The sequence below is a fragment of the Lemur catta genome, chromosome 19 (genome assembly GCF_020740605.2).
Source record: "Lemur catta isolate mLemCat1 chromosome 19, mLemCat1.pri, whole genome shotgun sequence".
NCBI classification, from domain to species: Eukaryota; Metazoa; Chordata; class Mammalia; order Primates; family Lemuridae; genus Lemur; species Lemur catta.
The window spans coordinates 6,507,733-6,526,228 of NC_059146.1; the positions used below are offsets into that span (position 1 = coordinate 6,507,733).

Sequence of the window (18,496 nt, forward strand, 5' to 3'; positions counted from 1 at the left end):
TGTTTTTCCTGTAGGTTGCAGCGGAATTAGAAAATGTAAAATCGGAGTCAGACCTGTTAAAAAAACAACTATCAAATGAGAGACATACAGTTAAAAACCTCGAATCATTGTTGGCTACAAATAGAGACAAAGAATTTCATTCTCATTTAAGCTCCCATGAGAAGGATACAGAAATTCAGCTACTTAAAGAGAAGTTAACCCTTTCAGAAAGCAAATTGTAAGTCATAAATCAACCTATGTGATGAAAATAGCTTGTCAAAAATAAGTTTTCAATTTTTTTTGAGGAGGGAGTAAGGTGTGTGGGTGTGAAGGGTTGGTACAGAACCGAAATATTTGACTTAATGTAATGGCTGCTTTGGGGAATCAGGGGAATGGCTCGGGAGAGACACCACGTTTGGAGACGTAGATTTGTGTGTCTTCACCACAGAGGTGGTACCATGGCAGTGAGTGAGAAGAGTAAACTTTAGGAAAGTGCCTAAATTTGAGGAAAGAACAGAGGAGTCAGTGAAGAATAGAACATTTCAGGATGGGAAGAGGCAGCTGCGTCTCAATCTGTAGATTAGGAACAAGACTTAGAAAAGACTATGAGATTTGACCCTCATAAGTTTATTGATTGATGGAGGATATTGGATGTTACTTTTTTAGAATGGAGAGGTTTGGGGATATTTGTTAGAAGAGGGGAAGAAACCCAGAGTAGATAGTACAAGTGGAAAAAATGCACTTTTATAATAAAAAGGAGTTAAAAATATTTCTCTTTCTGAGGCAAGAGTCAAGAAAGCCAATGAAGATACTTTCTAATTCATGTCTTATACAAATGTGTAGTCCCAGTGTTGCTGGAGTGCCTGGCACATACTAAGTAGAAGCTCACTAAATGTTTGCTAAATAAACCAGATGATGAAAATAAAATTTTGTGATAGAAGCTCCAGAAGTTTAGAGAATTGTTTGTTGTAAGATCTTGATCTTTTCTTTTTCTATCCTTAATCATCACCTCCATTTCTATTAATAAAAATCCATAGCACTTGACTCCACAAAAAGAGACATTTTTTATTTATTTCTTTGATTTTAAATTTGTTTTAAGAACTAGTCAAAGCCGGGAAAATACCATGCTTCGAGCTAAAGTGTTACAGTTACAAACAGATTTTGATGCTTTGAAAAGACAGATTTCAGCTGAAAGATATGAACGGTAAGAAAAAATGTTTTAGCATTGGACAGTGTTTTTATGTATTCCCTATTCTATTTCAAAAAGGATTTAATATGGCTTACAAATAGCAAACTTTTGAAATCTAATTTTCAAATGAATTGCCAAATTACTTTTCTTCTATCACTCTTTCTTACTATATTAATACCATAGACATCAATATTCTTATGATTTCATTCCCAAATAGCAAATAGTGTCATATTGCTTATTAGGTCAGTGTTTGAGTTATCTTATTCTTACCTGTTTACATCAAAACTTTTTTTTTTTTTTTTGAGATGAGTTTTGCTGTATTGCCCAGGCTGGCTTCAAACTTCTGGGCTCAAACAATCTTCTCTCTCAGTCTCCCCAGCAGCTGGGATTACAGGCATGCACTACCACACCTAGCCTGTTTTTTTTTTTTTTTTTTTGAGACAGAGTTTCACTCCCTTGCCCTGGCTAGAGTGCAGTGACATCATCATAGCTCAACTCAAACTCCTGGGCCCAAGCAACCCTCCTGCCTCAGTCTCCTGAGTAGCTAGGACTAGAGGCATGGGCCACTGCCCCTGGCTGTTTTTGTTTTTGTTTTTGTTTTGTTGTAGTGACAGTGCCTGGCCTCAAGCAATCCTCCCACCTTTTTTTTAAAAGAGACTCCCTGTGTTGCCCAGGCTGGAGTGCAGTGGTTACTCCCAGGTGCCATCATGGCACACTGCGGCCCCCAACTCCTGGACTCAGGCTACCCTCCCCATCCTCCTGTGTCAGCCTCCTGTGCCCAGCTTACATCACAACTTTTGAGTGATGTGCTATTTGAAATATGGAGGGAATTTGCTATGAAATCAGTTATTTTTTGTTTCAAAGAGAAATGAAGCCTTAAGTTGCAGAAATGACATGAAAGCAGTATTGTTAATTTCTTACAATTTAGAACTGTGGTCCCCAACCCTTGGTTAGGGACTGGGCCGGGCAGCTCTATTGCACCCTCCTACCACCCCCATCCATCTGTGGAAAAATTATTTTTCCATGAAACTTAGGGAGGTGGGGAGGGGCCCACACAGCAGGAGGTGAGCAGTGGGCTAGCTAGCAAAGCTTCATCTGTATTTACAGCCACTTCCCTCCCCATCGCTCACATCACCGCCTGAGGTCTGCCTTCCCCACCCCACCCCACCCCCTCCCCCCCACCGACTCCGTGGAAAAATTGTCTTCCATAAAACTGGTCTCTGGTGCCAAAAAAGTTGGGGACCACTGATTTAGAAGATCTGGTTTCTGAATGTGCTAAACTATACATATATAATGATTTCAGTTTCTTAATGATAACTTCAATTCTCTGCAAACCTAAAGTAAGCTCTCTATAGACCAGGGTTATAAAACCCTCCACTTAATCTCTTCCCATTTTCCTTGCCCTTGGCCCTCAAAGAAACCTTGAGCCACATAACCATGTTTTTTTTCCTCCTTAACATCTAAGTGAATTATGTATTCTCATAGGGGCAATATCACTACCACCCAGGGAGGAAAAAATTAGTTCTTAGAGGCAGAGGGAGGAGGTGGAAAATGGATTCTTTCATTGCTGACATTTGGGAGTTTTAAGGCAGGAAGAAGCAAAAGGGCTGGATGTATGTGCAAGACGAGGTGGGAAAGGAAGGGGCAGAGAGGGGACCAACCAGCTTGAAACTAAAAGGAGGAGGAAGGTTGCCATGTAAGGGTGGTCTGACAGGCTAGAACACCAAAGAGTAAACTGAATACATTTTAGTTTTCCAATCTTTCTGTATTCGGCAAGGTATAAAGATAAAAAGAGCCTGTTAATATGGTGTGTGTAGAGGCACAGTAATTCAGATATTATTTTCATTATAGGTCAGGCACTATGCCGCGTGCTAAGAATATCAGTTGAATAAGGTACTGAAATGAATAACTGACTCTCAGAGGACCCAGAATAATGAGGAAGACTGACACATACATAGACATTTAAAAACAGGATGTAACTGCAGGGATAGAGATGGGTGTAGGATTTTATGGGCACACTGGAGGATGGAACCTCCCCAAGCCTGGAATCAGTAGGGAAAGGTCAGGTTAGGGTATGTCGGGCACCTGTGGGATGTCCAGTAGAAACATTTAGGTGGGCCTGGACCATAAAACAGAACTGAAGATGTAGATTTGGGAGAGTTGTTGACATATGGAGCATAGGATAAGAGAATGTAAACCTAGCCCTGGGCAATACAGGCAGAAGCAAAGGATCCAGTAACAGAACTAGGAAATGGTCACGTAGGTAGAAAAGAGGACCGGAGGTGGTAGTATCATGACAGCCAAGAGTGGGTAATGGCACCAGATCCTGCAGAAGGCTCAGGTAAGGTAAGGAATCTGCCTGCTGACATATAAGCTTTTAATTTTTAAGAACATGTTAAGCAGGTTTGTTATAATTTTTTTATTTTAAAGTATAAAGAAAATTAAAATTATCTGTAAGTTCTACCTTCCATAGTCACTATTAGCATTTGGGGGCTTAACATCTAGTCGTGTGTGTTTTTATGTGTGTCTTTGTGTACACATGGTATCCTACTTTTTTCATGAAATATATTTTGGGCATTTTGCTTCCAAAATATTATTTTAATGACAACCTACTATTCAGACATGATTATGCCATAATTGATTTTGAACTGTTATAATGCATATTCTTTTGAGATCTTTTATTTACTACTTAAAAATCATATGAAGACATAGGATTTAAATTTAGTAGAAATACTAATTAATTAATTTCGTAGAAATCAGTTAACAAATAGCACCTTACATCACTTTGGGTTTTCAGGTGCTTGCGTGTAATCTCTCTCGTTTGCTCTCTGCTGACAGGGAACGAGCAATCCAAGAGATGCGCCGCCATGGGCTTCCCACACCACCCTTTAGTTCTACTCTGAGGTCTCCTTCACCTTCTCCTGAACGTCTAAATGTGTAATTATCGAAAGGTATGTACGTATCCTCAAGGGCAGGCAACACTACTCTGTGGTTGTAAACATTCAGAGAGTTTTCTGTGTCAGGGGAAGGGAGATTGTCTGGAAAGGTGTTCAGGGGAACTTCTTGGAATAATAGAAACATTCTGTTATCGTGGTAGTGGTGGTTACATGGGTGTATACAATTGTAAAAACCCATTAAACTGATCATTTATGGTCCAGGCATTTTATTATATGTCAGTTGTACCTGAATTTAAAAAGAGAACACATCCACAGCAAAACATTAAATGACAATATGAGGTATCACAGGGTAAGTATTTGATGAAGTGCCAGATTAAAGGTACAAATAATAGGTGGTGAGAGTGTGGACAAAGGCGTAGAAAAGGACTGCACGTGGCACGGTGGACTCAATCTGGTGACATAGCAGGTTGTGGGGGAATAATGTGGGAGAAAGGTTTGGAAGGTAGAATGGGATATACAGAGTTATATAGAGTGTGAGATTAATTTAGAGATTGTAGATGTTATTCTGTGAGTTAATGGGAGCAACTGGAGGTCAATCCTCCTGTGTATAGAATAGGTGCAGGGAGTCTGGTAGATTAACTTCACAAGTGTGTTTGAGCCATATTGGAAAGGGTAGAGAGGTAGAGAGAGACTAGGGGTAGGGGTATAATCAGTTCTGGATTGATACAATAAACTTAAAAGCTAGGACAGATTTTTAATAGTAAATCATGATGTACATACATAAAAGTGCCATGTCACAATTGTACAGCTCGGTGAATTTTCAAATTGGACACACCTATGTAACCTGCATGCAGATCAAGAAACAAAATAAGCCAGGCATGGTAGTGCGAACCTGTAGTCCCGGCTACTTGAGAGGCTGAGATGGAGGATCACTTGAGCCCAGGATTTCAAATCCATCCTGGGCAACATAGCAAGATCCTCATCTCAAGAAAGAAACAAGCAAACAAAACATTACCTCTGTTGGGCTCCCTTCTAGTTATAACCCCTGGTCTAAAAGTAACTGTCGTGTTAAAAGCATAGATTCTTTTTGTTTGCTTTTGGACATTTTTTCCGCAGTACGTTTGTGAGGTTCGTACATTCTGTTGTGTGTACTTGTAGATTGTTCGGTCTTATTGCTGCATGATGGAGTGCCATTATGTGACCTTACCACAGTCCACTTACTCATTCTGCTACTGATAGGCATTTGGCAGTTTACAGTTTGGGCTGTTAAAAACTAGGGCTGTGGCTGTACACGTAGGAGTGAAATTGCTGGGTCACTGGATATACGTATGTTCAAGCTCTAGTAGATACAGCAAATGTTTTCCAGAGTAGTTGTAAAGAGGACACATTCAGCGGAGGAGGGGTCACAGGGATGTGCTGATTCACTGGAAATGGGAATGAATAGGAAAGAAGCATGAGTCAGATCCAGGGTTTGACAGATAGTGACTGTGAAAAATGCGTAACTCATTGACAGAAATAGTTGGATCAGTCTTTTTTAAAATGATGCTTTTCTTTGCCACTTGTAAGAAAAGTATATAAAAGATAATTAAACATTTCCACGATGACTCAGAATCCTCATTGTGAACATTAGTTATATGCTATTCTTTAACATACGGATTACCCGTGTTTGTAGGGCCTAGGTTTAAGTGTTCCTGATTGCTGTGCTTTTGCTTTTGTGCTTTGTTTGATTAAACATTTATTTTGTTCTTTGATTTTGAGTACCACTGCTCAGTGCTTGCTGCTGTCACTGTGTCCTCACAAATTCCAAGTTGCTGTGTTATTTTGAATGCGATCAGGTGGTAGCTCACCTTCCTGTTACAAAGCCTCATGAGTGTAACACAGACATTTTTTCATGCTAGATTCACAGCTGCAGTTTAGATCAGGGGTTGGCAAATCAGGGTCTGTGGGCCAAATCCACCCCACTGCCTACTTTTGTAAATTAAGCTTTATTGGAGCACAGTCACACCCAATTGTTAACAAATTGTAGGACTGCTGCTCTGCAGTGGCAGAGCTGAGTAGTTGTGACAGACTCTGTGGCCTGCAAATCTAAAATATTTACTTCCTGTCTTTCCACATCATGTAGCCTCTGGAAAACTCAACTGTACACCCATGAGAAAATTAGAGTGAAAGACAAATAATTCCTTGGTTTTATGAAAATAGGCTTGACCTTGTAGATTCCTTAAAGGGATATTAGGGACTCCCAGGGATCCCCAGACTGTACGTCAAGAGCCACTGATAACAGAACATAGTGGATTCCAGCAATCCCTGAAGCTATGATGAATTAGGAAACTTAATTGCAATAAAATATATATAACATGAGCTTTGCCATCTTAACTACTTTTTAAGTTTACAATTCAGTGGCATTAATTACATTCACAGTGTTGTGTGACCATCACCACTATTTCTAAAACCTTTTCATCTCCCCAACAGAAACTCTTTACCCATTAAACAATAACTCTTCACTCCCCCAACCTCACCTTCCCAGCCCCTGGTAACTTCTAATCTGCTTTTCTGTCTCTATGAATTTTCCTATTCTAGATTTTCATAGAAGTGAAATCATATAATATTTGTCCTTTTGTGTCTGCTTTATTTCTCTGAGAATGCTGTTTAGGTTCATCCATGTAGTAGGATGCACCGCATTTTTTTTTTTTTATCCCTTTCATCATCCGAGGATGCCTAGGTTGTTTCCACCTGTGGCTGCTGTGAATAATGCTACTGTGAACATGAGTGCACACGTCTCTGTTTTAGTTCTTGTATACAAATCTTTTGGTATATACCTAAGAATAGAATTGATGGGTTATATGGTAATTCTGTTTAATTGTTTGAGGAACTACCGAGCTTTTTCCACACGGCCGCTCCACTTCCCATTTCCACCAGCAACGTAGGAGGCTTCAGTGCTCTCCATCCTCACCCACACTTGTTATTTCCCATTTTTTTAATTATAACTATTGTAGTACATGTGGGTTAGAAAACTTTTACAACCATTAACAAATTCAAAATTTGTAATTTTATAACAATTTACAGTTAATTTTCAAAGTATCCTAATGAGATTGTTATTTAATAATCCCTTTCCATTCATATTTCTAAATATTGTCAAAAAAACTAATTTTAAGGGATTTCCCCATAAGTACTCAGAAATGAACAGCTGAGCTATGAAATAGTTTCTCAGATTAGTGTCTAATAGTTAAAATATATAATCCAGTTTTTGTTGTTACTTTTTTAACTATTGTATCTAATACATGCTATTTGAGATAGGAAAGACCAAAAGTTTTTCTTCACATACCGTGTATACTTCTGACACTCTCCATCTGGAGATAGTGTTAGACCCCACAGATTGAGAGCTCAGTCCCACAAGACCCCACACACTTCAGATGCCCAGCGGAAGCCCAAGCTGTGGTCTGTGCTTCTGGCCCACGAGGTTCCCATGGCCCCCTCCTCGGGTTCCGTTCATTTGGTGGAGCGGCTCACAGAAGTCAGGGGAACACTTTCTGTTCACCTGTTTGTTACAGAGAATGCAGGTGAACAGACAGATGGGAGAGAAGCGAGGGGAAGGGGCACAGAGCTTCTGTGCTCTCTCTGGTTGTACCACCCTCTCGGCTTCGCCAAGTGTTCATCCATCTGTGAAGTCTGGAGCCAAGAGGGAGACACACGAAGCCTCGGGTGTAGCAAAATGCTGTTTAGTTGAGCATCTGGGTGCAGATGGGTGGAGGCTGAAAAGAGCGTCCACCCCAGAAGTGGAGAGCGGTGGGTTCTATAGGCAGTTTAGACGGAAGTTTGGGGAGGGTGAATTTTTTTTTGAACAGTAACCGGTTCTGCAGCTCTCTGTGCTCAGAGGTACATTTACACCTCCGGGCTCTCCAGACTCCTGCGGCTACTGTTTCACAAGCTTACAATCACTACCTAAGTTTTCTATTAACTGCATTCCATCCTGTACATACTTTCGGGTTCCTACCCTGAGCAAACCTAACACCATCCAGAAGCTTCCCTGAGCCCAGTCCTTTTGGGTTTTTATGGAGGCATCATTAAGTAGGCATGATTGATTAAATCATTGGCCGTTGATGGTTGGCTAGACCTTCAGCCCTTCTCTTGTCCCTTTGGTCCTTTGTGGTGTGGGACCAAAGTCCCAATCCTCCTTGATTATGCCTTGGTCTTTCTAGAGAGCAGACCCCATTCTGAAGCAAATTAGAGGCCCCCAGCCACTAGGCGTATCATTAGCATACAAAAGACACTCTGAGGAACTGTGTACCAGAAACCGGGAACAGAGACCAAATATATACAATCATGCATCGCTTAGCGATGGGGATACATCCTGAGAAAATACATTGTTAGGCAATTTCTTCATGTGATTTCTTCATGTGAACATCGTTGAGGGCACTTACGCAAAACCTAGATGGTATAGCCTGCTATACGCCCGGGCTATGTTGTGTAGCCTGTGGTTCCCAGCCTGCACACCTGTACAGCAGTTGCTGTGCTGAATACTGTAGGCAGTTGTAACACAGGGGTGTTTGTGCATCTAAACATATCTAGACATAGAAAAGGTACAGTAGAAATACAATATAAAAGATAAAACATGGCACACCTGTATAGGCTGCTCACCATGAGTGGAGCTTGCAGGACTGGAAATTGCTCTGAGTGAGTCAGTGAGTGAGTGGTGAGTGAACACGAAGGCCTAGGACATTACTGTACACTGCTGTAGAGTTGATAAACACTATATACTTAAGCTATCCTGAATTTATTTAAAAATTTTTTTCAATAATAAGTTAACTTTAGTTTACTGTAACTTTTTTACTTTATAAATTTTAATTTTTTGACTTTTGTAATAACACTTAGCTTAAAACATAAACACATTATACAGCTGTACAGAAACATTTTTTCTTTATATCCTCCTATAAGCTTTTTTTATTTTTAAAATTAAATTTTTTTTTCTTTTTAAACATTTTGTTAAAAACACAAACACATGCATTAGCCTAGGCCTACGCAGGTCAAGAGATCAGCAGCACTGCTGTGTTCCACCTCCATGTCCTACCCCGCCGGAAGGTCTTCAGAGGCGATAACACACAGAGAGCTGCCATCTCCTGCAGTAACGCTGCCTTCTTCTGGAACACCTCCTGCGGGACCTGCCGGAGCCGTTTCATAGTTAACTTTATATATATAAGAAGGAGTTATACTAAAATAATGATAAAAATGTATCATATGGTCAATACTAGGTGATAGGAAATTTTCAACTCCATATAATCTCATGGGACCACTGTCATATATGTGGTTCTTCGTTTACCAAAACATCATTACGCGGCACATGACTGTATTTCTCATTGTATCGTGATATCACACATGCTTACTGAGAAGACATAAAACACAGAAGTTAAATAAGGAAACCAAAATCACTTAAAAAAATATAGAACAGTACTTCTGAACTCTTAGAAGAACAGTACTTCTCAAATATAACTAGATTTTGGGCACAGAATTTTATTAGAGACTATAATTTCATGTAAAACATTGAATCTCAGTTTTTATGAATATATTGAATAACTTTATCATTTTTCTCTTAATCCACCTTTCCCCTCCCCCCTCCATTTTCAGAATAATGGTTTTCAATGAGTTCCTGTATGGATGTTTAAAAGAACAGAACAGTAATGAAATATTTGAAGTACTTGTTCCTGAAAATCATGAACATTGACACAAATTCTACCTCTGTCAACTCCTATTTAAATCAGTGAATATTTATGTTAAAAAGTTTGGTTTAAAAGAACTGTACTTAGGTGTATATTTTCATATGTATGACAGAACAAAATATGTATTAATGGTGCTTTACTGATATTATATCTGTATTTTTATTCCTGACTTAAATTACTTCTCAAAGTATGTTTATGCTGTGAATTAATATAATGTATTGTTCACATTAAATTTTAATAATATGTTTCTTAATGAGCCATGATATATATATGTAAATATTCTTACAATACTTTAGTTTTCATGCCTGTGTTTATAACCTATATCTTAATGTATTCACAAAGAATTATTAACTTTGATGCTATGCTGTCATGCTTAGCTTTTTTTTCATAAAACTATTCACAGATTTACTCTCTATCAAGGGGAATATATTTAGATCTAGTATTATAATCGCAGAGGTCTTGATAAAATAATGATTACCATATATAATTTGTTATTGCCATCTAGAAGAACTATGATGGGAAATATACATTTATGTATTATATACAATTTTGGTATCACATGGACTCTTCATGTTACACAGAGTCTGTCAAAATCAAACTAAAAGCTATATTCAGAGTCTTGTAAAACAATAGAACAAAAATTTGGGATATTTTTTCAGTTAATAAAATTGCTCAGTGTATTAATTTAAAATTTCAGAGTATGAAAGCATATAATGGTAAATATAGTAAAACATTTTGTTAAAATTCCAATATACATTCAATTTCAGTTTTTTGCTTCTAAACCTGTATGTTGTAATTTACCAGTCTTCCAGAATAGTATGTAAACACTGAACTATGGCGTATAAATTGAATACAGCTTTTTACAATTAATATTCAAAGTTGTAATTTTTTAAAATTTAGTGTATACATATATTAATAAAAGAACAGAAGCACAAAATAGAATGTCAGATATAGAAATTAATCGTGTTGAACCATACACATTTGAAGAAAATCCTGTTCTTAATAGATTTTATTATGATTTAAAAAGAACTTAAAAACTAACATAGGGCAGGGAAAGACCAACTACTTACGATATATTTTATTTCCTCTTGTGGTTTAATAAAGTGGAGTGTGTGTGTACCTGGGGTGGGCAGTGCTCTTTTTCTAAAACTAATATGCCTTTTATGTTTGGGTTATGCCCTTTGCAATAATTCTGTGTGTATTTGGCTATGGGCTGGTTTACTTTTCCACCATCTTTGTAATTTTGTGTATCCCATCTCCCTTGTGTGAATTCATATATTATAGCAAAATACAAGAGAACTAGGACTATTTGCAGTGCCATATGGAAAAATCTTTTAATAAATACATGTAAATGAAATAAAAAATATTTGTTCCCACCTTTTCCCCTAGAGCAAGAGCAAGGCGTATTTTGTTAGATATTTTATTTTTAATGTTTTCTATAATTTAAGAATGTATAGCTTGCCATAATTGTTATTTTCATAACTATGATACAGTTTTTTAAAAAATGAGTTTTATCTTAAAATACTGAAATGTTCTGACCTTTTATAAATGTTTTTAACTTTGTTTTAAATAATCCTAAATTATGGAGCTTGACGTAGATTTGCCAATAAACTTTACAGTCAATTTATTTTCTTTCTTAAAATAGTTTCTTATAATTTGTTAGCAATCTTCTTAATTCTAAAATTAGATAAAATTTACTCAAATCAAACTTTATCATGGTGGGATATGGGGAGATCCCTGAAATTAGGTGCCAGGTACTTTTTTTTTTTTACTGGCTTTCGTTTATTTCAAGTTAGTTCAAAATATAAGAAATGAAATCAAAGTTTCTGTTATCCTTCCATAAAATGGTTAAACGTGTGTGTGTGTGTGTGGTGGAGGATGGATATGCACTTCTCACTTGCAAATACTTGTTGTTGAGCACATTACCATGAGACTGTGCCACCTGCTGTCCTCATTGCAATTTATCACACATCATAGCTCATACTCTCCTTCCCAATTACTAGATTTTAGCAGGTGGCGTAATATCTTTCTACCATTAATTCTAGCATCAGTCTTTTTATGTCAGTATCTTGGGCCAGTGGTTATTGACCACACCTGTACATTATACTTACCTGGAGAATTTTAATGAAAAACTGATGTCTGAACTCCTACACCAGACCAAATAAATCAGAATTTCTGCAAATGGAGTGTAGTCTTATTTTTTTAATTGACATAATAATTGTACATATAGTGATGTTTCAATACATAGAATGTATAGTGATTAGAGCAGTGTAATTAGCATAGTCATCATCTCAAACATCATTTCTTTTGTGTTGGGAACATTCAATATCCTCCTCCTGGCTATTTGAAACTATGTATTATTGTTCACTATAGTCATCCTACTGTGGTATAGAACACTAGAACTTATTCCTCCTGTCTAACTAATTGTGTATCCTTGAACAAATCTCTCCCTATCCTCCCCTTCCCCCTACCCTTCCCAGCCTCTAGTATCCTGTTCTACTTTTCACTTCTGTGAGATCAACTTTTTTTAGCTTCTACATATGAGTGAGAACATGCGGCGTTTAACTTTCTGTTCCTGGCTTATTTCACTTAACATAACGTCCTCTAGTTCCATCCATGTTGCCAAGAATGACAGGATTTTTTTTTTTTAAGGCTCTCTAGATAATTCTAATGTGCAACCAGGGTTAACAATGCTAACTTAAGAAACTGACCTACCAAATTTATTTCCTGACCCACTAATGGGAATCAGCCTATGGTTTTGAAGAACACTGTGCTAGATTTTGTCATTGCCTCCAAAAATCTCAATTTCTAGCATCATAGTCACCTTTTTTTCTAGGTTATCATACCTCCACCAACAATTCTTTAACTCCTCTAGGATCAGTAACAATCACCTATCCCTTATCTATAATTTCATCACTCTCACTTTCTTCTTTAGCATCTTTTACACATGCCCTAAATACTCGTCCCTCTAAGCTGAAAACTCAGTCTTGTTTATATCCAGTTATTCAAGCAATCTGCATCTGTACCTAAGAACATGGCTGGAGAAAAATACAACAATGCCAACTCTTTTCAATTCACACTTAACCTCTCCTCTCCTCAGGAGGGAGTAGGATCACTGGAGCCCAGGAGTTTGAGGTTGCAGTGAGCTTTGATGATGCCACTGCACTCCAGCCTGGGCAACAGAGCAAGACTGTTTCAAAACAAAAAACAAAACAAAAAACACAAAAACTCAAATAGAACAATATGTGGTAAAGACGTTGAAAGACGGTCAAATGTAAGAGCCTGGGATTTGACTTTTACCGTATTGCAGGCTACTAAGTTAGTCCGTTACTGTTGAATGGATGCTGGCAGAAAACAGGAGACTCCTGGGGTCAGAGACAAAGGCTTTTGTTACTTCTGGCACAGCAGTCAGCATAAGCATCATGTTTCCATTTGTTCCCTTTGACCCCTAAGCCGTATGGGGCAACACAGAGAGGCCTGAGCAATACTAAGCATGCAGAGAGGTTCACCTCACAACCCAGGAACACTGAGCTTAGTGAATCCATCTCTTTTCTAGCAAGCAATAAATAAGCTTGCTCTTTGTCCCAAGAGACATTACCTCATCCCTCAAGGTTGCACGTACCTCCAGGTGAGATCCAGCAGTAGGTAAGGTTGCCAGCCACTGCAGTTTCCCAATGCTGGGACATAGCCTGAGCAAACAGCAGGCAGGGGCTTGATCCTTGGCCTGCCCACAAGAATGTGAAGGGATGCCCAGGGTCCATGGTAGACCACCTCTCCCAAGGACAATCCACTCCTTGGCCCTGCATGTTCTTGGCCAAACTTGCATTTTCATGTAAGTATGCAACTCCATTGGCCACCCTGCTTAATCCAGCCCACAGAGGCTGGGACCAAACCTGTTCAATTTGTCTCCTACAACATCTCATTAAGGCTGATAGCAATAGGATTCCCAGCAGCAGGAAGAAGCTAGCCAGCAGTATTTACCTCAGTCGTGCCTCCCAAAATCCCAGACATGGCTAGCTAGGAATGACTATCTTGGGGATCAGCAGCAGGTGTTATTTTAGACATCCAGGATATAGTCTAAAGCCAATCTGCTATCCATTATGACTCATGCAATTTGGACTGACCTGCAAATGGAAAGACACTCCAGGGCTCACTCTCTCCCTGACCTACAAACATATAACCCAAAGGGTCATGAGTCACTCCAGTTTGGGTTTTGCTGTTAAATTTGAGTTTGATCTTCATCACATTCGTCGGTTAAGAAACATGGACAGTGTCCCTGAGTAGCTGCTGCCTTGATAGCCACACATGGCATAACCAAAGGCTGCTCAGCAGTCAGCAGAAGCACATGAATTTGTATCAGGCTGCAAAAGGCTGTGCCAGTCTGTGTGTTTGTACTTGCACAAGGGAGAGGCCGTGTTTGGGAGCTGCCACTGGCAGCATTAGGTACAGCAAAATGGTTCGAGCGCGGCCGTACCCACATGGACGGGGGTGAGAGACCCAGCAGCAGGTCAGATTGCCAGCCACTGCAGTTTCTTGCCTCAGGCAGACCATATGATTTGTCGCCAGACTGCGATGTATGATCTAGGGGACAAAGAGAGCATTCATTGCAATTGGTTTGGGCTGGCTCAAAGAATGCTGATTTGCGGGTTAGCAGATATAAAGGACCAAATAGAATGCCCAAATGAGGCATGTACTGTCTCCAAAAAAGTCCAACAGGGAGCTGAGCCTCCTTTTCAGTGATTAGGACCCAGAGATACAGTACTGTTTCCCTGGGCGCCAGAGGCATTGTCAATCTGCCCGCATCGTCCCAAGAAACTGCACTTGGCAAGCAGCCCTCGGAGGGTTGGGCGGTTACCAGCCACCTGTGCTGCTGTAGGGGTGGGAACACCCCAGCCAGGGGTGCTGCGGCTGGGGCTTCGGACTTGCCAACCAACAGGGCATCATCTAGATGGTGAACACTTTTAAATCACAGGGCAGAGGCACTCTTGCTCAATGCTGGCTCACCCACTGGTGACAAACGGCAGGAACTTTGTCCCACTAACTTATCTCCGCTTTCAGCATTTACCTGATGGGGATAATCCTCTCTGGCATTTATGGGACGGGAAGTATAAGCATATAACACATCAATTCCTACTGTACATTCCAATGTACACGCAACAACAGCATGATGAATTAGTCCAAAAGGTCCTGCTCATAAAGTCACATTAGTTAGCTCTTGAACTCCTGGCCTCAAGTGATCCTCCCACCTTGGCCTCACAAAGTGCTAGGATTACAGTCATGATCCGTGCCCGGCCTATATTATTTTTAATGCACTACTGATTTTGACTTTCTAGTATTTTATTCAGATTTTAAGATTGATGTTTGTAAGTGGGACTGGTCTGGAGTCGCCTTTTGTGTGCAAGCAGTATTGCCTAGCTCTGATGTCACAGCATCCCAGCGTCCTAGAACGAGCGAGTTGTGAAATTACTCTTTTCCCATGTTCTGGAATCTTTTGCATATCATGGGACTGACTCATAAAATCACCTGGGTAGGGGGCTTTTTTAGAGGAAAGCATCTGACCACCCTTTCAATTTCTTCCACAAAACGGTTTTTCTCCCCCTTAAGTCAGTTTGGCAATTAATTTTTTTTGAGAAAATCTTCTATTTCATCCACATTTTAAAAATATCCTCCAAATCTTGGTTACTTATTTTTCATTGTGAAATGTTTATTTTTTGTGTCTCTTGACTGATAAGGCAGAGATTAGTCAATATTATTGTGGTTTTTTTTACTAAGAATCAACTTTTTATTTTGTTGGTTAAATCTGCTTAATTTTCTTTCTATTTTATTAACTTCTGCTTTCTTTTTCATTTGTTTACATTCTTGAGTTATATGCTTAGTTTATTTTTAATCTGTCTTATTTTCTAATTTATGCATTAAAGGCTACAAAATTTCCTTTGAGAACCTCTTGGGCTATACCCCCACAGGTTTTTTTTTGTTTGTTTGTTTTCTCTTTTAGAGACAAGGTCTAGCTCTATTGCCCAGGCTGGAGTGCAATGGCCTGATCATAGCTCACTGTAATCTTGAACTCCTGGATTCAAGGGATCCTCCTGCCTTGGCCTCCCAAAGTGCTAGGGTTGCAGGCATGAGGCACTGCACTTGGCCTTGAAATTTCTTTTATCAGATATTGCTATTTATGCTTTCTCTGATTTTTAACAGCTTTATTGAGATACAATTTACATGCCATACAATTCACCCACTTAAATTGTATGATCTGATGATTTTTAGTATATTAAAAAATGTGCAACCATTATCACAATTTTAGAACATTTTCATCATCTACAAAAGAAACCCCATACCCATTAACAGTCATTCTTCACTTTCCCCCAACTCCTCTTCCCTGTCATCATGAATCTACTGTCTCTATAGATTTGACTGTCTGAATAGTTGACAAAAATGTAGTCATTCCATATGTGGCATTTTGTACCTGGTTTCTTTCACTTAGCATAATGTTTTCAAAGTTCATCCACGTCGTATACAAGGTTCACATGTGTAGCAAGTATCAATTAATACTTCATTCCTTTCTATTGCCAAATATTCCATTGTATGGATATCCACATTTTGTTCAATCCACTCATCAGCTGATATATATTTGAGTAGTTTCTATTTTCAGTCTTTTTTTATTATGGACATCCCAATGGGTATGAAGTGGTATTTCATTGTGGTTTTGATTTGCATTTCTTTGATGGTTAATGATGTTAAGCATCTTTTCATTCCCTCATTGGCCATTTGTGTATCTTCATTGAAGACATGTCTATTCAAATCTTTTGCTCATTCTAAAATCATGTCTTTTTTATTATTCTTATGAGTTCTTTATGTATTCCGTATACAAGTCCCTTATCAGATATAGTATGTGATGGGCAAATTTTTTCTCCCATTCTGTGGGTCACAGTTTCACTCTCTTGATGGTATCATTTGCAACATAAAAGTTTTAAATGTTGTTATAGTCTATTTTATTTTTTTCTTTTGTTGCTTGTGCTTTTGGTGTCATATCTAAGAAACCATTGTCCAACCCAAGGACATGAAGATTTCCTCCTCTGTTTTCTTCTAAGAGTTTTATAGTTTTAGCTCTTAGTTTTAGGTCTGTGATCCATTTTTAGTTAATTTTTTTACATGATGAGAGAGGGGCCAAATTCATTCTTTTGCATATGGATATCCATTTGTCCCCATATGCTTTCTTTCATATCTGCCTATTTTATTTTTCCATTACTTCATTTTCAGACATGATTATGATTTTGTAATTTTAGAAGATAGGTGAAATAGAACAGTTAACTCCATTTTATGGATCTGAGGAAATGCCTGAAGTTAAGTGGATTATCCATGGACCCACGGTTAGGGCTAGAAAATCAGTACCACAGACAGGTGTTCAGATTCTCACTCCACCCCAGGAGATACTGCCTGCCCTCTGAACCATTTAAGTAAGCAGACCTCATACGTCTTCAACTCTAAATACTCACAACAGCCCACTTCCTGGAGTGGTTAGGAGGGAATTACTAACTTCATGCCAGACTAATGGAAACTATCAAAATAATGGTATATTTCAGTGTTCTCACTTTGGAGATCAAGGCTGTCGGGAAGACACAACAGGGTTCTGAATTGTAAGGGACAGTTAAGACACTTCAGACGCCACTGTATTTCCACTTTAGGTTTTCCCTCTTTTCTTCTAATATGAACTCTAGTATGAGCAGCAATTCTCCAGAACTCTTTCAATATTTTAAGGCTGTATATAAATTGGGGTATCTTGTCCTGCAAAATGAAAAGACAGTAGACCTACACTTATGGATATCTGAATTTTTATAGAGTCTGTTTTCATGTAGTTGGCAAGACTATAATATAATCAAGAAAAAGATCCCAGTTATATGTTCTGTACAGATTTGACTTTTGGCTTCTGAGAACTTCTAGTACTACTAAGATCAAATCAAAAGGAACTTGCTCAACTTTTTCTAAAATTCTTCATTTTTATTCTTATTTGGAATAAAGCAGGCATAGTTTAGGATAAGAATGCACTGAACAACTGAATGATGTCGATAGTCACAAAAATATACAACCATATATTACGCTGGTATTTGCTTAAAATGTTTCTCTAGAATAACCCAGTTGGATAAGCCAACATTCTCCCAGTATCAAAGTTGCTCCTTCTAAGTCATGCACCTACATTAAAATTATTGGCCCTATTTTTTGGCATTGGGAGGGACACATGGCTCAATACAGAGTGTACATTAAGGTTACCTTTCATATTTTGTATTTTTTGTCACATACGATTTTTCAAGTTTCGTATTTAATAATAATAAATATTATTATTACTGAATAATAATTAATTTTAGAATCTTTTCATGAATAGTGAACTCAAAAGATCAGCAGAGACTGATTTCCAATAGTTGCAGCGACAGTCATAGCAAAAAAAGGATGGAGAAAAAGTCTCAGTGTTTTGTTAGCTCACAAAAGAAAAAGATTAATAATTATTTTCCTTAAAACATCAGAGTCAATATGTAACTTCATATGGCTGGGGACAGCAATGCCCAATGTCAATGTCACTACTCTGTTCAGATGCACAGCGACTCAGCAATGCAATTTCTAGCCTATTTCTGGGTGGCATTTTTCAACTTGTTCCGACTCTCAGGAGTCCCAATGCCATTTCTTATGGTTGGGACTCTCCAGGGCGAAACTCCCTCCAGGGTCCCCGT

At 38.6% G+C, this 18,496-nt stretch overlaps 1 protein-coding gene across 2 annotated transcripts in view; it reads left to right on the top strand.

The window, feature by feature from the left end:
• Window positions 1-11,401, top strand: part of CEP135 (centrosomal protein 135) — a 59,933-nt gene extending 48,532 nt beyond the window's left edge. The window contains exons 23-26 of one of the 2 annotated variants that reach the window (XM_045531657.1): window positions 15-217; window positions 1,079-1,183; window positions 4,007-4,119; window positions 9,685-11,401. In XM_045531657.1, the coding sequence (XP_045387613.1) occupies window positions 15-217; window positions 1,079-1,183; window positions 4,007-4,109 (411 nt within the window). In that variant the 3' untranslated portion in view covers window positions 4,110-4,119; window positions 9,685-11,401. The remainder of the gene's footprint in view (window positions 1-14; window positions 218-1,078; window positions 1,184-4,006; window positions 4,120-9,684) is intronic. The other variant, XM_045531658.1, reaches the window with a different exon arrangement.
• The last annotated feature ends 7,095 nt before the right edge of the window (window positions 11,402-18,496 follow it).